Source organism: Eurypyga helias, unplaced genomic scaffold (assembly GCF_000690775.1).
Source record: "Eurypyga helias isolate BGI_N326 unplaced genomic scaffold, ASM69077v1 scaffold4369, whole genome shotgun sequence".
In the NCBI taxonomy this organism is placed as follows: Eukaryota; Metazoa; Chordata; class Aves; order Eurypygiformes; family Eurypygidae; genus Eurypyga; species Eurypyga helias.
This window is the reverse complement of record NW_010271285.1, coordinates 36,561-53,380: the sequence shown is the minus strand read 5'-3', so window position 1 is coordinate 53,380 and position 16,820 is coordinate 36,561. Positions and strand designations below refer to the sequence as shown.

Genomic DNA, 16,820 nt, shown 5'->3' with positions numbered 1-16,820 from the left:
AGCTAATTAAAATTACTCTCAATGGAACAGCAGTGTGACTGCCCTGTAGTGGGTCATTAGGCAGGAACAAGCCCTTGATCTTACCTTCACAGTTCCTGTGACAGTGTAGGCATGGCCCTGTACAATCCCATTCCTCAGCTCTATGTTTCTCCTCATCTGCAGAAGGGAGAAAGCACAGATTTTATCTCTCTGCCACACTGCAAAGGTATTGCCGTCAACTCCCAGAGCTACCATTTGATATGGCAGAAAAAGAGACTTGGTTTTGACTACAGCAGTATCCCAGATATGGTGGCTCCAGAGGAATGTGGCTGTTGTTCCCACTGCAGCTGTAAGTAGTCCAGTAAATTTAAGAACACTACAGGTCTTCACATATTTGTAAGTCCTTCAGTGGTCCAGAGCTGATGCAACTGCACAATGACCTGGACTAGATCACTGGTAGGATTAAAGCCCTGAATTTCCCTGTCCCCTCACACACCCAGCCCAGCATCAACCACCTGAGCTAAGGGGCCAGTCCTTGGCTTCTTTGCAACATCTGAGTTTTGTGTCCTGATGAACCAGGTGCTACAGGCACAACGCCGCACACTTTGAGGTCTTCCCTTAAATGCTGTAAGGGAAACCTTGGCAGCTTTTTAGCAAGATACTTGCCAAGTATCACCAAGCCTTATGCAACTTCCCAGCATTAATATTGGTAGCCAGCAAATCGCAATGTCATAATAGCATCCTCTTGCAGAAAAGAGGTGCATTCTGGCCTTGCTAGAATCGATCGCAAAGCTATGAGGCCAAAATCGGCCCTGCTGCAAGAGGACACCACTCTATCAAAGTGGAATTAGGAAAGAAGACACAGACCCCGCTCTGACAGACCAATCCATCTACATCTACCCCACATCTACTGCATAACCTTACCTACTTTCTGCTGCCAAGACTTCCCCAGGCATCCATAAGCCATAACAATTATACAGAGTGATTATGGACTTCCTTTTGCACTCAAAAAGAGCAACCTTGATGCAAACATGGTAAACCAAAAAAGCAGACTCCTGGCCCTGTGACTCACTTGGCCTGAGGTGCTACACCCCATCAGACACTGAGATTTGTCAGCTGCTTTCAGGATCTCCTCCAGGTCAGCAGGGGGATCCTTCAGTGAGAGCTGCACTTGGACGCCACCCGTGAGGTCTACTAAAGCATCAGAAAGGTAGCCTCCATGCAAGTTCTGGTAGGAGCCTCGTAACCTGGGGGAGAAAAGAAGTTAATTAGTCTTTAGACTGTGTTTTAATAAGCGATGTACAGTGATGGTTTCCAAAAGGGACATGTGCATCGAGGCAGTGAGCCTGGCACTGGGGCCAGGTAACAAAAGGAAATGTGACTGAAACACATGGCCAGACACAACACATGCCCTGTGGAATGAAAGACTTTTTCCTACGTATTCACTCACAACTGAGGCAGCTGTCTAGAGTAATTTACAGACAGTAGAAAATAATAAGGTGTATCTCATGCCAACTCAGCCATTTTAGGGAGATGAGCTGCATCTCATTTTGAAGTACCCAGTTTCCTTCTTCTGAACAGGAAGGGAGCCAAGGGTGACTAGTTCAAATGAATGTTTCAGATCAAATGGAGCTGAACTGTTAGTTTCTACATCGTATTTTGCCATGACTCTTTGCAAAAATAGCCAGTATCCCCTTTGCAAATGAGAAACAGGAAGAAGAGAGAGGTGAAGGTATTTGTTTATGCTCCCAGGACAAGACAGAAGCAAGTTTTCAGCACTGTTCCCAACACACTCTGCTAGAGTGCAGTAATAGGATAATAATTTAATATCACCAACGCAGTCCTTGTTGTTTTTATCATGTGCTTTTTATTGAGACAGCAAATAAGCTGGAACATGCTGTACTTAGAGCAGGTAGAGCATGCTGTTAAGCCCCACCATACACACTGTATTTAATGAATGTAATCAAATGAAGTCTACAGCTAATTGTATTTTGAAGGGTTGTCCTTGTCCTACACTGATGAAAAGAATTTGTCATGGGCACTGGGGAAAAACTTCTCAAATGGGAATCTCATAAACAGCATCGCTTGCAACTTTAATTTAATAGAGGTTTGGTTTGCTTTGTAATTAAAATCTTATGCAGCAAATTGATACTGAATCCTGAGTCAACTTTTCTGAGATATCTCAGGGCAAAATGCATCCTATTCCTGAGTCACTCATATGCTGCTTTAACATTTGCTTATTCCTGACCAAATCTGCCAGAGTAATTAGTTCTCTTCAGCTTCCCTCTGCTGCATACACCAGTTTGACGTAGGGCATGTGTACCAAGTTCCAGCCCTTCATGCTATCCCTAGCACAGGAATTTCTCTTCGCTGCATTTAATAATGGGCAATGTTATAGGTGCTAAGGGACCGCATTCTGATCCCTTCACTCCTCAGAGGATTTTTTAAAAAAATATTCTCTCTTTATTAATCATTATTAAGTCTGCAGTAGTCTGAGGACCTCAGCCAAGAGTCAGAGCTCTCTGTGTGAAGCGAGAGCTGACCAGGGACTCACAGGAGTGCATGTATTGTGACTGGGCATATTCTTCAGTCATGCTTCCTCTCATTGCCTGATCCAAATGTCTATATGATCTCTAAGTGACTGTAAACAGACGTAGTCTCTCCTCAGAGTCTGTAGTATTAAATAGAGGAAGATACAGAAAGGAAAACAGAGGCAAAGAAGTTTGTTTAAAGTCAGGAGGAGATGCCCAGCCCTTCTTGTGTCACATTCCATCACCCTGTTCATTTTACTTCTCAGGCACTAACATCCTGGAGTTGGACTGGGTACATCTAGGTTTTCAGCCTGAGACCAACACCTCCAGATGATGCTGGCCCTGTGTTTGCATTCAGCCACAGGTCCTTACACAGGAACAACATACACAGCCGTTAGCCTGAACCTCCTCCCTGTGTGCTTTGCATAAAGCAGAGGGTGAAACCAGTTGTAGAAAGTATTCAGCACTGGGTGGGAGAAGAAACCAAATGTATTTACTTGGCATATGCTTTTTCCAGCAAGCATGGCCAGAATTCATTTGACGCTCGAGGATGTACAGACAGGTATCTTCCATTCAGGAATGGCAGACGGTCATCTATCACTACATCCACCCAGTCTCCATATTGCCAGAACTGGAAAGAAAAAGAAAAAAAAAAAAGAGAGAGAGCGCGAAAAGAATGAGCCTCTTTTAAGAGCTAATATTTATGCAAAGCAGCCTCCTCCTGAAATAGCACAGGAATTAATCTAAAGCATGGATATGTGCAACTTCTCTACTGAACGGCTTCAGGCTAATGGTCCACATTGTTAAACAAGCTACCAAGTGGCTGGATTTCCCAGTGGCAAAGGAAGTCATTTGGGAATATAAATAGTCCCACAATCAGTGGGAGGAAAGATTCAGCATGGGAAATACATGGATATTATTGGGCGACAGCAAGCATTAGAGATGATAAAGAACAATCACGCAGGTGGTTCTGTGAGCCTCACTCCTCAGCTGCACTTGGATTTTTCCCTGCAGCACAGCTCTTGGCCAGAGAGCCTCTGTCAAGATCCAGTCTCTAAATGTTCTTTCCTCTGTGTTTCAATTAAGACTCTGATGTGCTGTCGTGAACAGGGACAGTGTAATGACTAAAGACTGTTTTGAGGTGTTATCCATCTCCTTGATAGATGAGGAGGATGTAAGCAGTCTCTCCAGCATGTGGACAGAGCAGGTGTTTCTCCAGCTGATCCAGCTGATGAAACCTTTCATTCTGTGGGGATGAACTAAAGGAGCCATTTCCAGAGTCATTAGCAGATTAATGTAGCTTAGCATGATACGCAATCATAAGAGGCCAAGCTCTTATTTGCAGTAATGCTAAGGACTCCAGTGGAAGTATGCCAGCAATAGATTTAGTCTAGCGTGATTTTATTTCAACAGCTTTGGTCAATGAAAAACCCCAAAATGAGCTGTTGTGTCAGAAAAGCACAAGACCAGATCTGCCCAGCCGCAAAGCAGCTTACAGTCTGCTAAGCCGAAAGCAGGTTTGATCCTACTTACGTTCTGCCTCACCCCAGCCTCTCACTTCCTACATTAGTGGTGGTAGGAGGTGGCAGGGTTGGACTCTCCGACATGAGCTCCAGAAGTGGTTTGAGCCTTCTGCTTGATTTTGGCAGGATGGGGTTGGGGAAAAAGCCTGCCATGGATTGTCCTCTGCCCAAAAGAGAGACAGGCAAAAGGACGGCCCAAATGGATCTGTCCTTTCAGTCACTTGACCTGCCCTCCTGCCACCAGCCAACACCTGACAGCAGGTCTATATGAAGAAAAGGCGTGACATCCAGCCACACCTCCCCACGGTGTGCTCCATGTGCAAACACAACAGGTAAACAAGGAGAACAATATGGAACTGGCTGTGGAGATTAATGCAGTCCAAACCCACTGAGTGGCATTTTTCCAAATCCAAGTTCCTTGGCCATCCTTGGTAGGGAGCTCAAGCTTGGTGGCTTTCTGAATGCAGCTCTATATTTTAATTCATTAAATTCATTAAAGAGAGCTGCTTTGTCCTGACTGCTGCAGACTTTCAGATCGTGGTCTTATCTGAGCTCACAGGGACAGGAAAAGCCACAATGGGAATGAGAAACCTCATGGAAAGACCTGGGATGCTCTGGGAGTGCAACAGTGGTACAGGAGAAGCCGTTCTCCCCCATATGCCTTCATGGAGGGCCAATGCCTTCACGTTTTGGCTTGAAGGTCTGGCCTCATGAAATTTCTTTATACCCTCAGGATTTAAAGTACTGCAGCTGGGAACGTGACAGTAAATTAAATAAAGAATCCCTATTTAGGCAGGCTGCATGGAGGGAAGTTTTTCACTTCCACATTTGTGGTAAGCCTTTTAAATCAGGAATTTATTTTCCTGGGTTTAAAAAAGAAATAAAAAGAAAAGGACATTTGCAAGATGACAACACACCTATGGTGCTGCTGGTCACAGGCGGAATACTGGGTGATTATTTTGCCTCCTTTTTTCCCCTCCCTTGACAGGATTCTTAGAGAAATCCAGTTCTGGGAGTAAGGAAGGTGAAAATCCCATACCTTTCAACCACTCTCTTTTGCATGGTGTTAAAAAGCACCTTTTGGATGTGTCCTGAAACTGAGGACTTGACTACTTACAGCCTTTAAAGATTTCATCAGTTTCTTTCTGAGAGCAGGGTCATTAACGCTCAGGGCAGATCCCCCGGTTTTGGGTTGACTCATATTGAGTTGTGCCCTAATCCCCTCTAGTCCCTGCAGAATATTTCTGGGTTTTTCCCAGGCTGAGCTGCTGCTGCTCACTGTCACAATGCATGGCAAACCCTGACTCACAAGCATCAGAGTTTCTGTGGCAGAGAAAATGATTCCTATACAAACGAGGGACTAAATTAATTCCTGGTGAAATAACGTCATTGTAATTATTCCCTAGATAAAGATGTCACCCATCTTAACTACAGCTGATGGAGTGCTTAACACCCTTAACTCTTGCAGCAGAACAGGCAGTGTTGTGTAGGAAGACTGGATCAGCCCTTTGTATTCCTGGGAGGTAACGTGCTCCAGATCCAAAAAGGTGAAAAAAAAGTTATAAGCTAAAATTTTGATATTAGCATATGATATGCCTTGTTTGCGATTCTTCACTGAACTGAGGACTGGTGGCTTAGCCTGTGGATGGCAGTAAAATATCTTTGATGGAATAATTGAAAGGCATTGCCGAGAAGCATTTCCATTCAGAGTAGCTTTCGCAGGGGTTTATTGCTCAAGGAAAGCCAGAAAGAGTTGCATTGATTTGCAGATGAGATGACAGGGAAAACATTTTCAAATACTGTAAGGTATTTATACTGCTTAAGATTTAAGGATTGCTCCTAACTAATCTTTTCAAAGCTCTCATGAAAGACAATCTAGCTTGCATTCTTTTCATGTGTTTTAAGCAGACTGGTGTCCCTTCAGCTAGTTTATCTCATACATTGCCCCTCTGCTTGCTGGAAATGGGCCAGGACAGGGCCAATACCAATACATCTGGTATTCTGAGGAGCAAAGGAACAGTGGAAAATATAGGCTGCCTGCGAGATAATCCTCCTGGTGCTGCTCCACAAGAGCTCTGGGAGGTCAATGAAGTCTCACTGCTAGAGCTCTTCTCTTGGTACTGAACTGTGTATATCAGAACAAATTTGTGAAAAAAGGGGGATGATCAAAGGCCAAGTATATACTGATTCTCTTTACATCCAGTTTAGCTTTTGGAGCTTAATGGTACCACAGGTGTTTCTAATCCCACAAGATATTTGGTCAACTCAGATACAAGTAAGCAGGGCCTGCCAGTAGTACCTACTATACCAGCCACTCTCCTGGGGAATTCAGACAATTTCAATAGTCAGTAGAAAGTAAGATTTACTAAAAAGACTTGCTCTTCTCTCCAAAACAAATCTCTCTTCAAAACACCAAAAGCCTGATCCTCTGATCTATCTCCAAGGGTTTGTAATTTCAAGCCATTTCCACAAGCTAAAAGGGCAAAGTGAAGTATATAGGGAAACAATAAATGAGCCCAAATAGATAAAGAACACAGGTGTGCTGACAGCCATAACTGTTCAGATCAAAGCAGGATTATAATCCAACGAGTCAAGCCCAAGCAGTACCAATAGAGCAGAGAATACCTACCCGGAAATGAAAAATCCCAGCATAATCATCCTGAAATCCTTGGTCCTGTGGTAAAACTTTTGCCAAAAATTGCTTCTGCAGTGTCAGGGAACCCAGAGCAGCCAGCAGCCAGCAGTCACCTCAAGGGAGAGAAGAATCCAATGCATTCAGTCATTTACTCACTACTGTGGACTATAATTAACACTTTGATAGAGTTGACTTCAGCATCTAAGAACCACCTTGTTAAAAGAACATAACGTTCTTCTGTCTCCCTTTTCTCTCCCAAAATGATGAAAACACTACCCAGTATTCACCAGCAATGCCCCTTGGCAACTCTGATGTCACCCAGCCATCTGCTTCTACTTTTACACTCCTCCTATCTTTTGTGGCCATGTTGAGACTTGCAGTCTAGAGCATTGTTCAGGAAATCTTCAGACCTCTCAGTGAGGTGGGAAATGGGAAGACATTTATTTCTATATGGGAGAAGAGCTGCTCACAAACACAAATATGTTTATGGGTCAAGAGAAAAAATTGGAACTGATACAGGGTGCAGACACACGTCTGGGTAAGTATCAGAGGAGATGGACAGAAATATCCACAGAAAACACTGAGTCACCCGATGGAGACAGGATGAAAATAAAATTCATTCTTGCACATGTTGTAGCTGTTCCTACTTAGTCTAGACCAATTTGACCCTTGTAGCATCCACCTGGTCTCAGTAGGACCCCCCTTTCTATGCTTGTCCTTATGCATAGAGGGCAGGTGCCGTATATAAGTAACAGGCATTAGACCTGCTGCATTTGGGAATCCTGTTAAGTACCTGCAATAATTTGTGTGTGAACTTGCTTGAGTCTGCACTGACCTGCACTAATAATTTACTACAGCCACCACGGTTTATGCTTTCCCACCAAGCACCCAGAAGATAACAAAGCAATCACAGGGTATTGCTTTGAGCCAATCTTTTCCAAAACAGGCATATGACCTTACCTAGTTCTCCTTGAATGATATCAAATCTGCTAACTCCATCCATGATCAAATAAGGATTTTTCTGAAGTTCCTGGAAGGGAAAAAAAAAAATGCAAAGAGCAGTGTGGGTGCCCAGCCTTTGCCAGCTGTGTGTTCCCACCCCCTGAAGACCTTTGCTTGCCTACCTTTTTCACAGCTGAAAACTATTTCTCTTGAGCCCTCATGTTTTGTTTCCTGCCACTAACAAAACCAGAGGAGATACTCGAGCACCTCTTCTTCAGTCTGCCTAGCTATTCCTAGGGATGGGGACTTGTGACTGGATGCTCACCAGACTTCTCTAATGCTACCAACACCTCTCAGAGAGAGCTCTGAGACTGCCTGCAAAATCATGCAGTTTCCTGGGGTACAGGAGGGCAGAGACACACAGGTTTCCTAGCAAAGTGGAGCAGGGTCTGTACTTCAGCTCAGCACTGGGACTGGGAATGTTTTAGCCTCTAAGCTTTTTGTGTTTCCCTGTAGGACTAATTCACATCAGCCTGGGCTGGTTTTCATCACTTCTGGTGAGGAAGCTATAGACAGAGGGCTTAATCTCTGGCTGCAAAATCCCACAGGCCTGGCTGACTTATTTTTAATTCAGGGAGAATTTTCCTTGTATTCCTTGGAGTCTTGCTTGGGCAGTGAAGGAGAAACGCATCACAGAGCTCGGCCTTGCACACAGAAATGTGAACCATTCACCCACCTACATCTGCTATTGGTCTGGGATGTCTGAGTGCTCAGGTAGGAATGGCCAGAGTGAGTGACCCTTGGCACACCCCAACTGGGTAAGGCTCTGGTTTTGAAAGAGCAATCAGCCTTAAGTAGGAAAGTCACTGCACACCTAAAGAAATGAAGAGATAAAAGGGAGAAAAAACATCTGAGTAAGAAAAATAATACAGCAGCTCTTCCTTAATCAGGCCCTGGCGTTTCTTCTCCCCAATTGATTTGACATGCCACACAAAAATGAGTCCAGTGCACAATGTGACTCACACAGTTGCGTGAGCTCAACGTTAGCAAATTCTGTCAGTTTTCTGAAACGGTTTTGCCATGATCAAAACCCTCTAAGAAGTGGCCCTGTTGGGACAAGATGCAATGCAACATTGCTGCTCCAGGCTGGTGGACAGATCACGCTCCCACAGCATTGCTAACAGCAGGCACACATCTTCCTTGGCAGACGCTTTCACACAGCCACCCACACCCAGCCCAGGACTTCAGGGATTTGAGATAGATTTACCCATAGCACTGACGAAGTCCTAAGAAGTGATGGTCAGCAGCAACAGAAGTTGGTCTCTGTACAGGGAAGCAACAGCTCTCAGCCCTTCTCCTTTCCCCTCTACATATGTCCCAGCTTTATCTTCTCCCTGCCTCTATTTCTCTGCCAGCAGTCTGCCTCCTTCATCTGGGTGAATTCAAAACCTCCTACAAGCAGGAAAGAGAAACTTGCCTGACAAGGCTCTGAACTTGGCCCGTGCCCTTGCATGTGTCTGACTTGCCAAGAGCAATCCGAGAAAACGCAGAGCATAAAGGAATGGGTATTTTTGTTCCCCCATCACTTCTGAGGCTGTTGAAGTTGTAGTTGCCCCACGCAGGGTGGCTGGGCTCTGATGGATGTGCTGCAGTGCACAGCTGCCATGGGGTAATGACTGTAAAGAAACATGAGTCTGAAACGAATGGGAAGGCAGCTGTGTCTCATGGGATTCCTGAGGAAAGGGCTGATGCTCTGCTGTGTGTTGGGATGATAAAACTCTTAGAGTGTGCTGTGGATCCTGCTAGCCTGTTACTGAGAATGGCTGAAAATTAGCCCATTAGATGCCTCAGCAGATACCCTATTGACCACCAAGACACTCCCCAGTAAGCAAACGGGTATGGGTTGAGTCATTAAGCAGCTTTCTTGCTGAGAGAAGCCAGGGATTTTGTCTAAAACCAGAAAAGACATCATCTGAAATCAGCCCCAGCCAACATGCCTTGACTGTGCCTGCAGACCATTTTGCGGCTATCACAGAGAACAAAAGCAGAACTCAAACACTCTCACTGTAATCCCCACCCTCAATACACAAAGGTCTGCTTCCAGTGGGGTGTACTCCCCACAGACTTAGGGGGCAATAACTGGAAAACCACACAGAGTGTGTGACTAGACATGGAAAAGGGGCTGTTCAGCAGCTATCCCTCTGCAGAAACCTCTCGGCAAGGTGAGTTCCCACTGAGCTGACGCCAGTGGCACTGGTCGAAACGGCAACAACTCCTCCTTGCTGCATGTACTGCAGTCAGAAATGGCATGGCAGGTTTTAAGACGAGGTTTGTGCTTCCGAGCGCAGCCACCTCTCTCTGGGCTTGAGGAAAAGAGGCAGCAATGGCAAGCTTCAGAAGGATGCAGTGCACGGAGCACAGGCTCTTTGCCTGGCGTTGGGTGTAAGCCAAGAAAGCGCAGGGGGCAAACAGAAGCTGAAGCAAAGGCGGGATACTCAGAAGGGCTCTGGAAGAATGTGATCCTGAAGTCAGCAACGGAATGGCTGTTCCCTTGAAGGATGCTGTGTGGAGCCTGAACTAAGCACAGTTAGTTTCCTGAAAGAGCTTAGAGAGGACATAACTGTGATGGGTGCAGTGCTTTGGAAATCCAGAAGGAAAGGGAGGAAAGGAAATCTCCAATTAGCTACTCTTCCTTCAAAGGCAAGAATACAGCAGTCATAAAACACCAGAAACTAGCATTTATTACTGCAAAACACAGCTATGCAGAGTTACTGCTATGCAAACTGTGCAAGCCTCACTATTTGCTTAATATTGTGTTTAAATTGCATAACAAATAGAGAAACTACAGTTTTAACTGTAAGTCTATCCAGAAGCAGCGCCTTGTTTCACTGAGAAATTACGATGAGGCTTTGTGGCATTTTCTTCAAGACTTTTCCCTTTTAGCTGGAGGGAGAAAGAAGCGGGAGCTTAAGGAGGCACATGGTGTCTCCTCAGAGAATCTACAAGTCCAGCAGTGAAGACAACCATATGGGCTGCAAGTCAAGCGTTCTGCCTGAATTCATCCCCCCAGGACAAAGCTATCATCGCTTGCTTTTCCTGGCCCACTGAAGACTTCGTTATGTATTCAAAATAAAAGAGAAGTTCAAGTTCAAACCAGTTCAGCCTCTAGAGAATGAGCTCACCACAGAAGTACTGCTTATCCGAAGGGTAAGATGGAAAATTAAGAGAGGTGGAAGGAGAATGCCCAGTACATGCATTTGTCTCTAAATTCCTTTTTATAATTGCTCAGCATTTTTATGAAAGACCAAGTCACCAAAAGAAGCTGGGGGTGAGTAATGTAGGTGTAGAGCACCTGCAGACATATGTAAAAAACTCAGACATTTTTGTTTAAAATTGGAAGCCCAAGGTGGGATTTCATGGGCAGGGTAAGCCAGTCTGACTGCAGGTGCTCTACATCTACAGCAGTCTGGCCATGGCCACCTTTACACCGATTTCCCTGCAGACCCAGCATCATCCTGAATGCACAAGGCCACTATGGGTTAAGAGGGAGACGGCTCTTTGGAGAGCTTCCTCACAGTCAGTTCACCTTAACCCTACACTTAAATCCCAGCCCTGCTTCTGTTCCTGCCATAGCACCGCATCTTTCCCTTTGGCTGCACTTGTGTTCCTCCCTCCTGCTCCAGCTTCACCTTCCTGACATATCCTGCCATTGGGAGCCACTGTGCTCCCTGTTCAACACGTGCCAGTTAAGAAAAACAAAAAGGCTGGTACTGATTGAAAGCTAAACTCCGCTCTCAGCTGGACAAATCTTAAATCAGCATCACTGCTGTGCCAGTGATAGCGTTGCTCTGGATGAAGAAGCAAACGCGGTATTCCAGTTCGCTGGGCTGAGGGCACTGCCTAGCAGTGTGCCGAGGAGGGGTCAGACACAGCACTGTCATACATCCCATAACCACAGGGAACTTCCTCAGAATAGCTAACACAGAAACAAGGCAGTTGGACTAACGAGCGAGGGTAGGGCAGAAAAGAGGATGAGCAGCGCTGGGTCACACTGAAGGGCTGCCTGTTGCAGTGACTTCTCTCCGACAGCTTGCAGAGGGAGCAGGATAACCAAGCAAGCAGAAACTCATGCTCCTCCCACTCTCCATCACTTAGGGGCTGAAGGACTTCCCAGGCTGGAGGTTCTATCCACAGTTTTGTGCTTATTAGACCTCATGGGAATCAGGAATCTGTTCTCTTGAATCTGCCCAACCTGAACTACTTAAATAACCAGATACTATATATGACTCAGAAACGGAGACTGAGATTATTTGTACCAAGTTGCCATTTTTGTCACAGGTACATTTCCAGCCAAAATTTTAATGTGAAAGGGAGCTAATGGTGAAGGCTGATAAAAATATGGATTTAATTGGCTATGCTCTGTCAGCAGCATGCAACTACGCTCACTCTCTGGGAGATGTATTCAGGTAAGAAACAGTCTCCCTTGGGGAAATAATAGGTATCATTTGCTGAATAGCTTAGGTAGCTTAAACACCTGGGATCATGTATCCTTACAGTTAGCATTGCAACAACCTAAGAACAATGAGTTCATGAACATTGCTGCACGGGTGAAAGGTGCCCAATTGAAAAACTTCAGGGATGGAGCACTTTCTTTGACTCCTAACACTGCAGCCTTCCCTCTTCCTCCAACTCCCAGAGGTGGCCGGATGCCTTTCAGGGCATTTGAAATGCAAATACAGTTTTATTTACTTCCTGACCCTTGGCTCAGAAAAACCTGTAGCTCTATAAATGAAAGCAACCTCTGCTATCTAGCAGTTTTTTCTGCCCCTGGTTCATTCTGCCAGGAAACAAGGGCCATGCTTTGATGTCATCATGACACAGCATGGGTGTTGTGGTGACATTTGGGAACTTCTGGTTGGGCTGCCCAGGCAGCTGGCACCACTGCCCTTCATCTTGCATCTTGTCCAGCAGGACGAAGCCTGGCTGGCCAGGTAAATGTCTACAGGAGGAAATTTTGGTCAAACAGACAAAAAAAAAAAAAAATTAAGTGAAATGAAGCCTTCTTCAGCGCTGACATCCTGGGATTCTGTTCCAGACGAGCCCGTTGAGTTGGCAGTCTCGACTTTTGCCCCTTGAGTACATTGTAGAAGAAGAGCTGGTGATGCTGCCTTAACCTCTGTAATAGAAGAAGCAGCTTTTCAATGTTCACATTGTGAACCCTGGACTATGAGCATACGGTTTAATTTTACAGAGGAGAGCTTTGGCAAAGCCAATGACTTTTCATCCTGCTCCTTCCTGAAAAAAATCTGAAAAATTGTTCGAAGTGATTGGTTTCAGTCAATTTGGTGGGATGATGCTGGAAACTGAGTAGTAAAAGGTAAGTGCTGGGAAGGAGAGGACCTCTGAAAATTTCTGAAACTGATTCCACAGAAAACTTTCATTCATCAACTTAATCTTCATGGATTCAGCAACACCTGCTTCACCTGACAAACTTCAATCATTAGCAGAAGCAGGTTGTGTTTTGGCAAGTGCATCGGTCCCTTTGCACATAAAATAACTCTCAGGATATTTGAGTAGGATAGATGTTCATCCCACAATGCAGTGCCTCAAAATTAGTGGTATTTGTGTTTCTAAGTCAGTTTGTATGTTGTTGAAATCCTATGCTTCCCTGCTACTCCCAAACGGCAAAAATATCAGGTTGGTTAGTACTTAACAGAACTGCCTCAAAACATTTTATTCCAGTTTATTCATCTTTAAAATGCCCCTGAGAGTCCTTTTAAATATCTATGTTTGTCTTTTGAGAGCCTAATGCTTAGTTACCATATCTTTGTCTCTCTCAGTCTGGAAAAGATGGCAACTAACTCCTCTCCTTTGCATTTTTTAGTTACTCTTCTATTACAACTTCTGTTTCAAGAGATTATCCCCAGCTGCTACAAACCTGTAAACAGAGTGCTGGTGTAAAAAACCACAGCACCAGCTGCATTCTCACTTGACCCAGATTTGAAGAAAGGCCACCTGAGAAGAAGCCCAGATGTTTAGCTAGCAGTAGGAGCTGCTTCTGCAGAGAATGATCCCTTCCTAGCAGCTCCACAAAGGACACCCAGACATCAGCACCTCCACACCTACCAAGCCATGTGATAAAGCACCGACACAGATTGGAAGTGCCCATACCTCTCCGCAGACAATTTCTCAGACGCTTTCAGGACCTGTTGCAGCAGTGGGTAGTGAGAAATTGAAGCCTCAGCCCCATCCTTATCACCACAACGCTGCAGTCACAGCCCTACTGGTGTCCAGGCTGCAGCTTCTGCTCCATCTGATGCCTGACCACATCACATTCCTTTTACACTAGGGCTGGGTCTTCCCATCTTTCCATTTAGGCATCCACATTCAGCAGCTATGCAGGCTCCCTGGGCTAGCCTGCTTCTCTTCAGGGACCCATGGCGTTCAGTGTCCACGCTTGCCTCTGCTGCTGCTGTGGCAAGGCAACTGCCCTGCCAAGCATACCCTCATTGCCTTGCTTGTATCTAGTGTCCAAATAAATCTTTTCCAGCTGTCTTGTCCTGTCTCTACATCTCTACACCCCGAGGGGTTGCCTTCAGGGAGATGAGCTGGTTTGCTCCAGCTCAGGGCCAGAGAGCACAGGCACTAGCAGTGCACTCAGCAAAACCCAGCAAACGGGCAGCGTGTGGCGAATCCAGTAGCTGCACCAGCAGCAAATGGTGCTCAGCAATGCTATACAGCACAGTCTGACCGTGGAAAGACTCCCTGAATTAGGTCCTAAGATAGAAAAGCTGAGTATGTGATTCCACCTCCTGATTTAAACATCCATATGCCACATGATGACAACTGCCTATTAAACTGCAACTGGGAATCGGCAGTCAAATGTACTTCATCTCATGCCTTGTCCCAGTTACTGTAAAATAGGTATTGCTGAGTCAGTGGCTTGGATTACAGAAATCAGAGATCTTTAATAGAATTTGGCAGCTGTTCAGGTTTGCACAAAGTCCTCTAGAAGCTGATCAAAGTAGGAACACTTATTCTAGTCAGGTTCACACGTGGAAACAAACTTCCCACAAAAATGTACCCAATGAGATCAGTAATGTCATGGAGGTTATCTTCCCTCCACACACCCCACAGCAAGGACCCCTCCTTGCAGCATTGCACTCCCAGTGTTCCTCTTGGGGTCTGCTTCCCTGCTTAGCAGAGATCTCCTTCCTCAAGATGGCCTTTAGCCCCTGGCCACCGGTGCTCCCATTCAGCAGCAGGGCTATGAAACAGCTCAGCATAACTCACAATTGGCCTTTTCCATTGTATTTGCCGCAGCTTATCCTCTAGAAGTAGGTTGGGACCGATGGAGCTGACGTGAGTAGGGAAGGTGGCATCCTCAAAAAGCAGTCCTTGGTTCAGACAAAAGGCTCGCAGGCGGTTGAAGTCCTGATTATTAAATTTCTTCAGGTTCTGGAGGCTTCCTGTTGCCCCTGTTTTTTCCCAGCCCCGCTCCAATGTCAGGGCAGAGCCTGGGGCGAGCATTGTGCCCCTTTCCTGTGAAGGAGAAACATAGACTGCCATTAGTTTCCTGATCTGAAATGGTGCCTTAGGAGTGTGTGGGAAAACAAACACCTCCCCATCCCACTCCAAGAGGATTGTGGAGCAGCAGCTTGCAAAGCTGAGGGCAGTCACAGTGACAAAATCCTTATTAGCTGAGTAGTCATCAAATCCCAACTGGTTTATCTTAAACCAGTGCTGTCACTGCTACAAATTCAATTTTGGGTCTTCCCTGAGGACAGAGAACAAAGCTGTTAGCGGGCTTCTGTGTTAGCACTGAGGTACATCTGCAACATAAGCGAGCATAGGAGATGGAGCAGGAGCTGCAGACACGAGGGAGAGGGAGGGAGTGTGATCAGGGAGGCTGCTCAGAGGTACCCAGGATGCTCCTGGCCATGGATCACACCTGTGCCCAGAGCATCTTTTGAATTAGTTATTTTATTGCCACAAGTGAGTGCTTGACGGTCACTCCATATGAGACCTGAGGAAGGCAGAGTCTAGCCTTTCCTTGGGATCTGCTCCAAAGACCCCAGACAGATTAGGGGGTGGCTTCCTACCATCTCACACAGATGGTCCACCAAACTCCCTAAAGCTACAGTGCTGAGATGGGACCAAGCTGCAATATCCAGACCTGGATCCCACCTGCACTACTTGCTGACATGAGTGTGCACAAAGGTCTAGGGTTTTTGGACTCAGTAGTTCATTTGGATGCCAGCCTTTAAACAGATCTGAATTGTAGATTCGTATTTAAACTGGGCCGTCATTGTGTGGCAACTGTAGCTATTCCCATCTGGAACAAGTTTGAAGCTCCCTTTGTTAACATGTCTAAAGGAAAGGGGCAGCTCACTTAGGAAAAGTGAAGATCTCACACATGCAGTGAAACCCTAGAATGGACAGACCTGTCAATGCATCTGCTGGCACAGCTAGAGAAGGATGCAAGAGATAAAATCTCCTGTCATGGACTCTGTCCCCTTTATAGTTGTCAAAGAGCACAGCAAGACTCTTGCCATCAGATCTACTTTTGCTCCAAACAGCAACAGTGCATTGTCCATGGAGATGCTGGAATGTGGGGTGTGAGGGCTTTTGGGGCACAAGCAGGAGAAGGGCACAGGAAGGTGGAAAACTTGCCTGTCTGGACAGGCAATAGCACCACAGCTTTAAAAGAGCAGTTTGTTCTGTCTGACCAGAGTAGCAACTTTCAGGTGCAATTCACGGAGCAGCGTGGGTGTAGAGAGACACGCATGTGCACCATCTCCCGGGATCTTTCTTTAGCTAAAAAGCTCTGTTGTGGAGTTCAGAGAAGTAGCAGGAAGGCTGTTTAGCCCTGCCTTGACTCCTGGTTCCTCCAGCACCTTTTCTTATGTGAAAGTACACGTTGCTGGGTGAAAATATAACCTGAGATCCATGCCAGCTTTCACCTTTGTTTGCACTTGCCCTCACAAAAACAAATCTTTAACTGTCCTGAGCTGTAATTCCACTTTTTCCTGTCTGTAGGAGAAGAGAAGCCGCTGGAGAAGCCCTGCATTAGCAGACTTTTATGATCAAGAAGGATCACTGTGATCACCTCCTCTGGATTCTTGCATGACAGATGACACTGCACTTGATCCAGCGATCCTGGCCTCTATGTCCTGGCTTCCATTCAATATGTACCTTCTCATAAATTAG

The 16,820-nt window shown here is 45.7% G+C and overlaps 1 protein-coding gene across 1 annotated transcript in view; it reads right to left on the bottom strand.

The window, feature by feature from the left end:
* The window catches only part of CAPN13 (calpain 13), a 35,980-nt gene extending 20,840 nt beyond the window's left edge, over positions 1–15,140 (bottom strand). The window contains exons 1-6 of the mRNA XM_010158750.1: positions 14,904–15,140; positions 7,629–7,698; positions 6,663–6,781; positions 3,008–3,141; positions 1,052–1,226; positions 85–156 (exon numbers count right to left, since the gene is read on the bottom strand). Coding sequence (XP_010157052.1) covers positions 85–156; positions 1,052–1,226; positions 3,008–3,141; positions 6,663–6,781; positions 7,629–7,698; positions 14,904–15,140 — 807 coding nt within the window. The remainder of the gene's footprint in view (positions 1–84; positions 157–1,051; positions 1,227–3,007; positions 3,142–6,662; positions 6,782–7,628; positions 7,699–14,903) is intronic.
* Between the last annotated feature and the right edge of the window lie 1,680 nt (positions 15,141–16,820).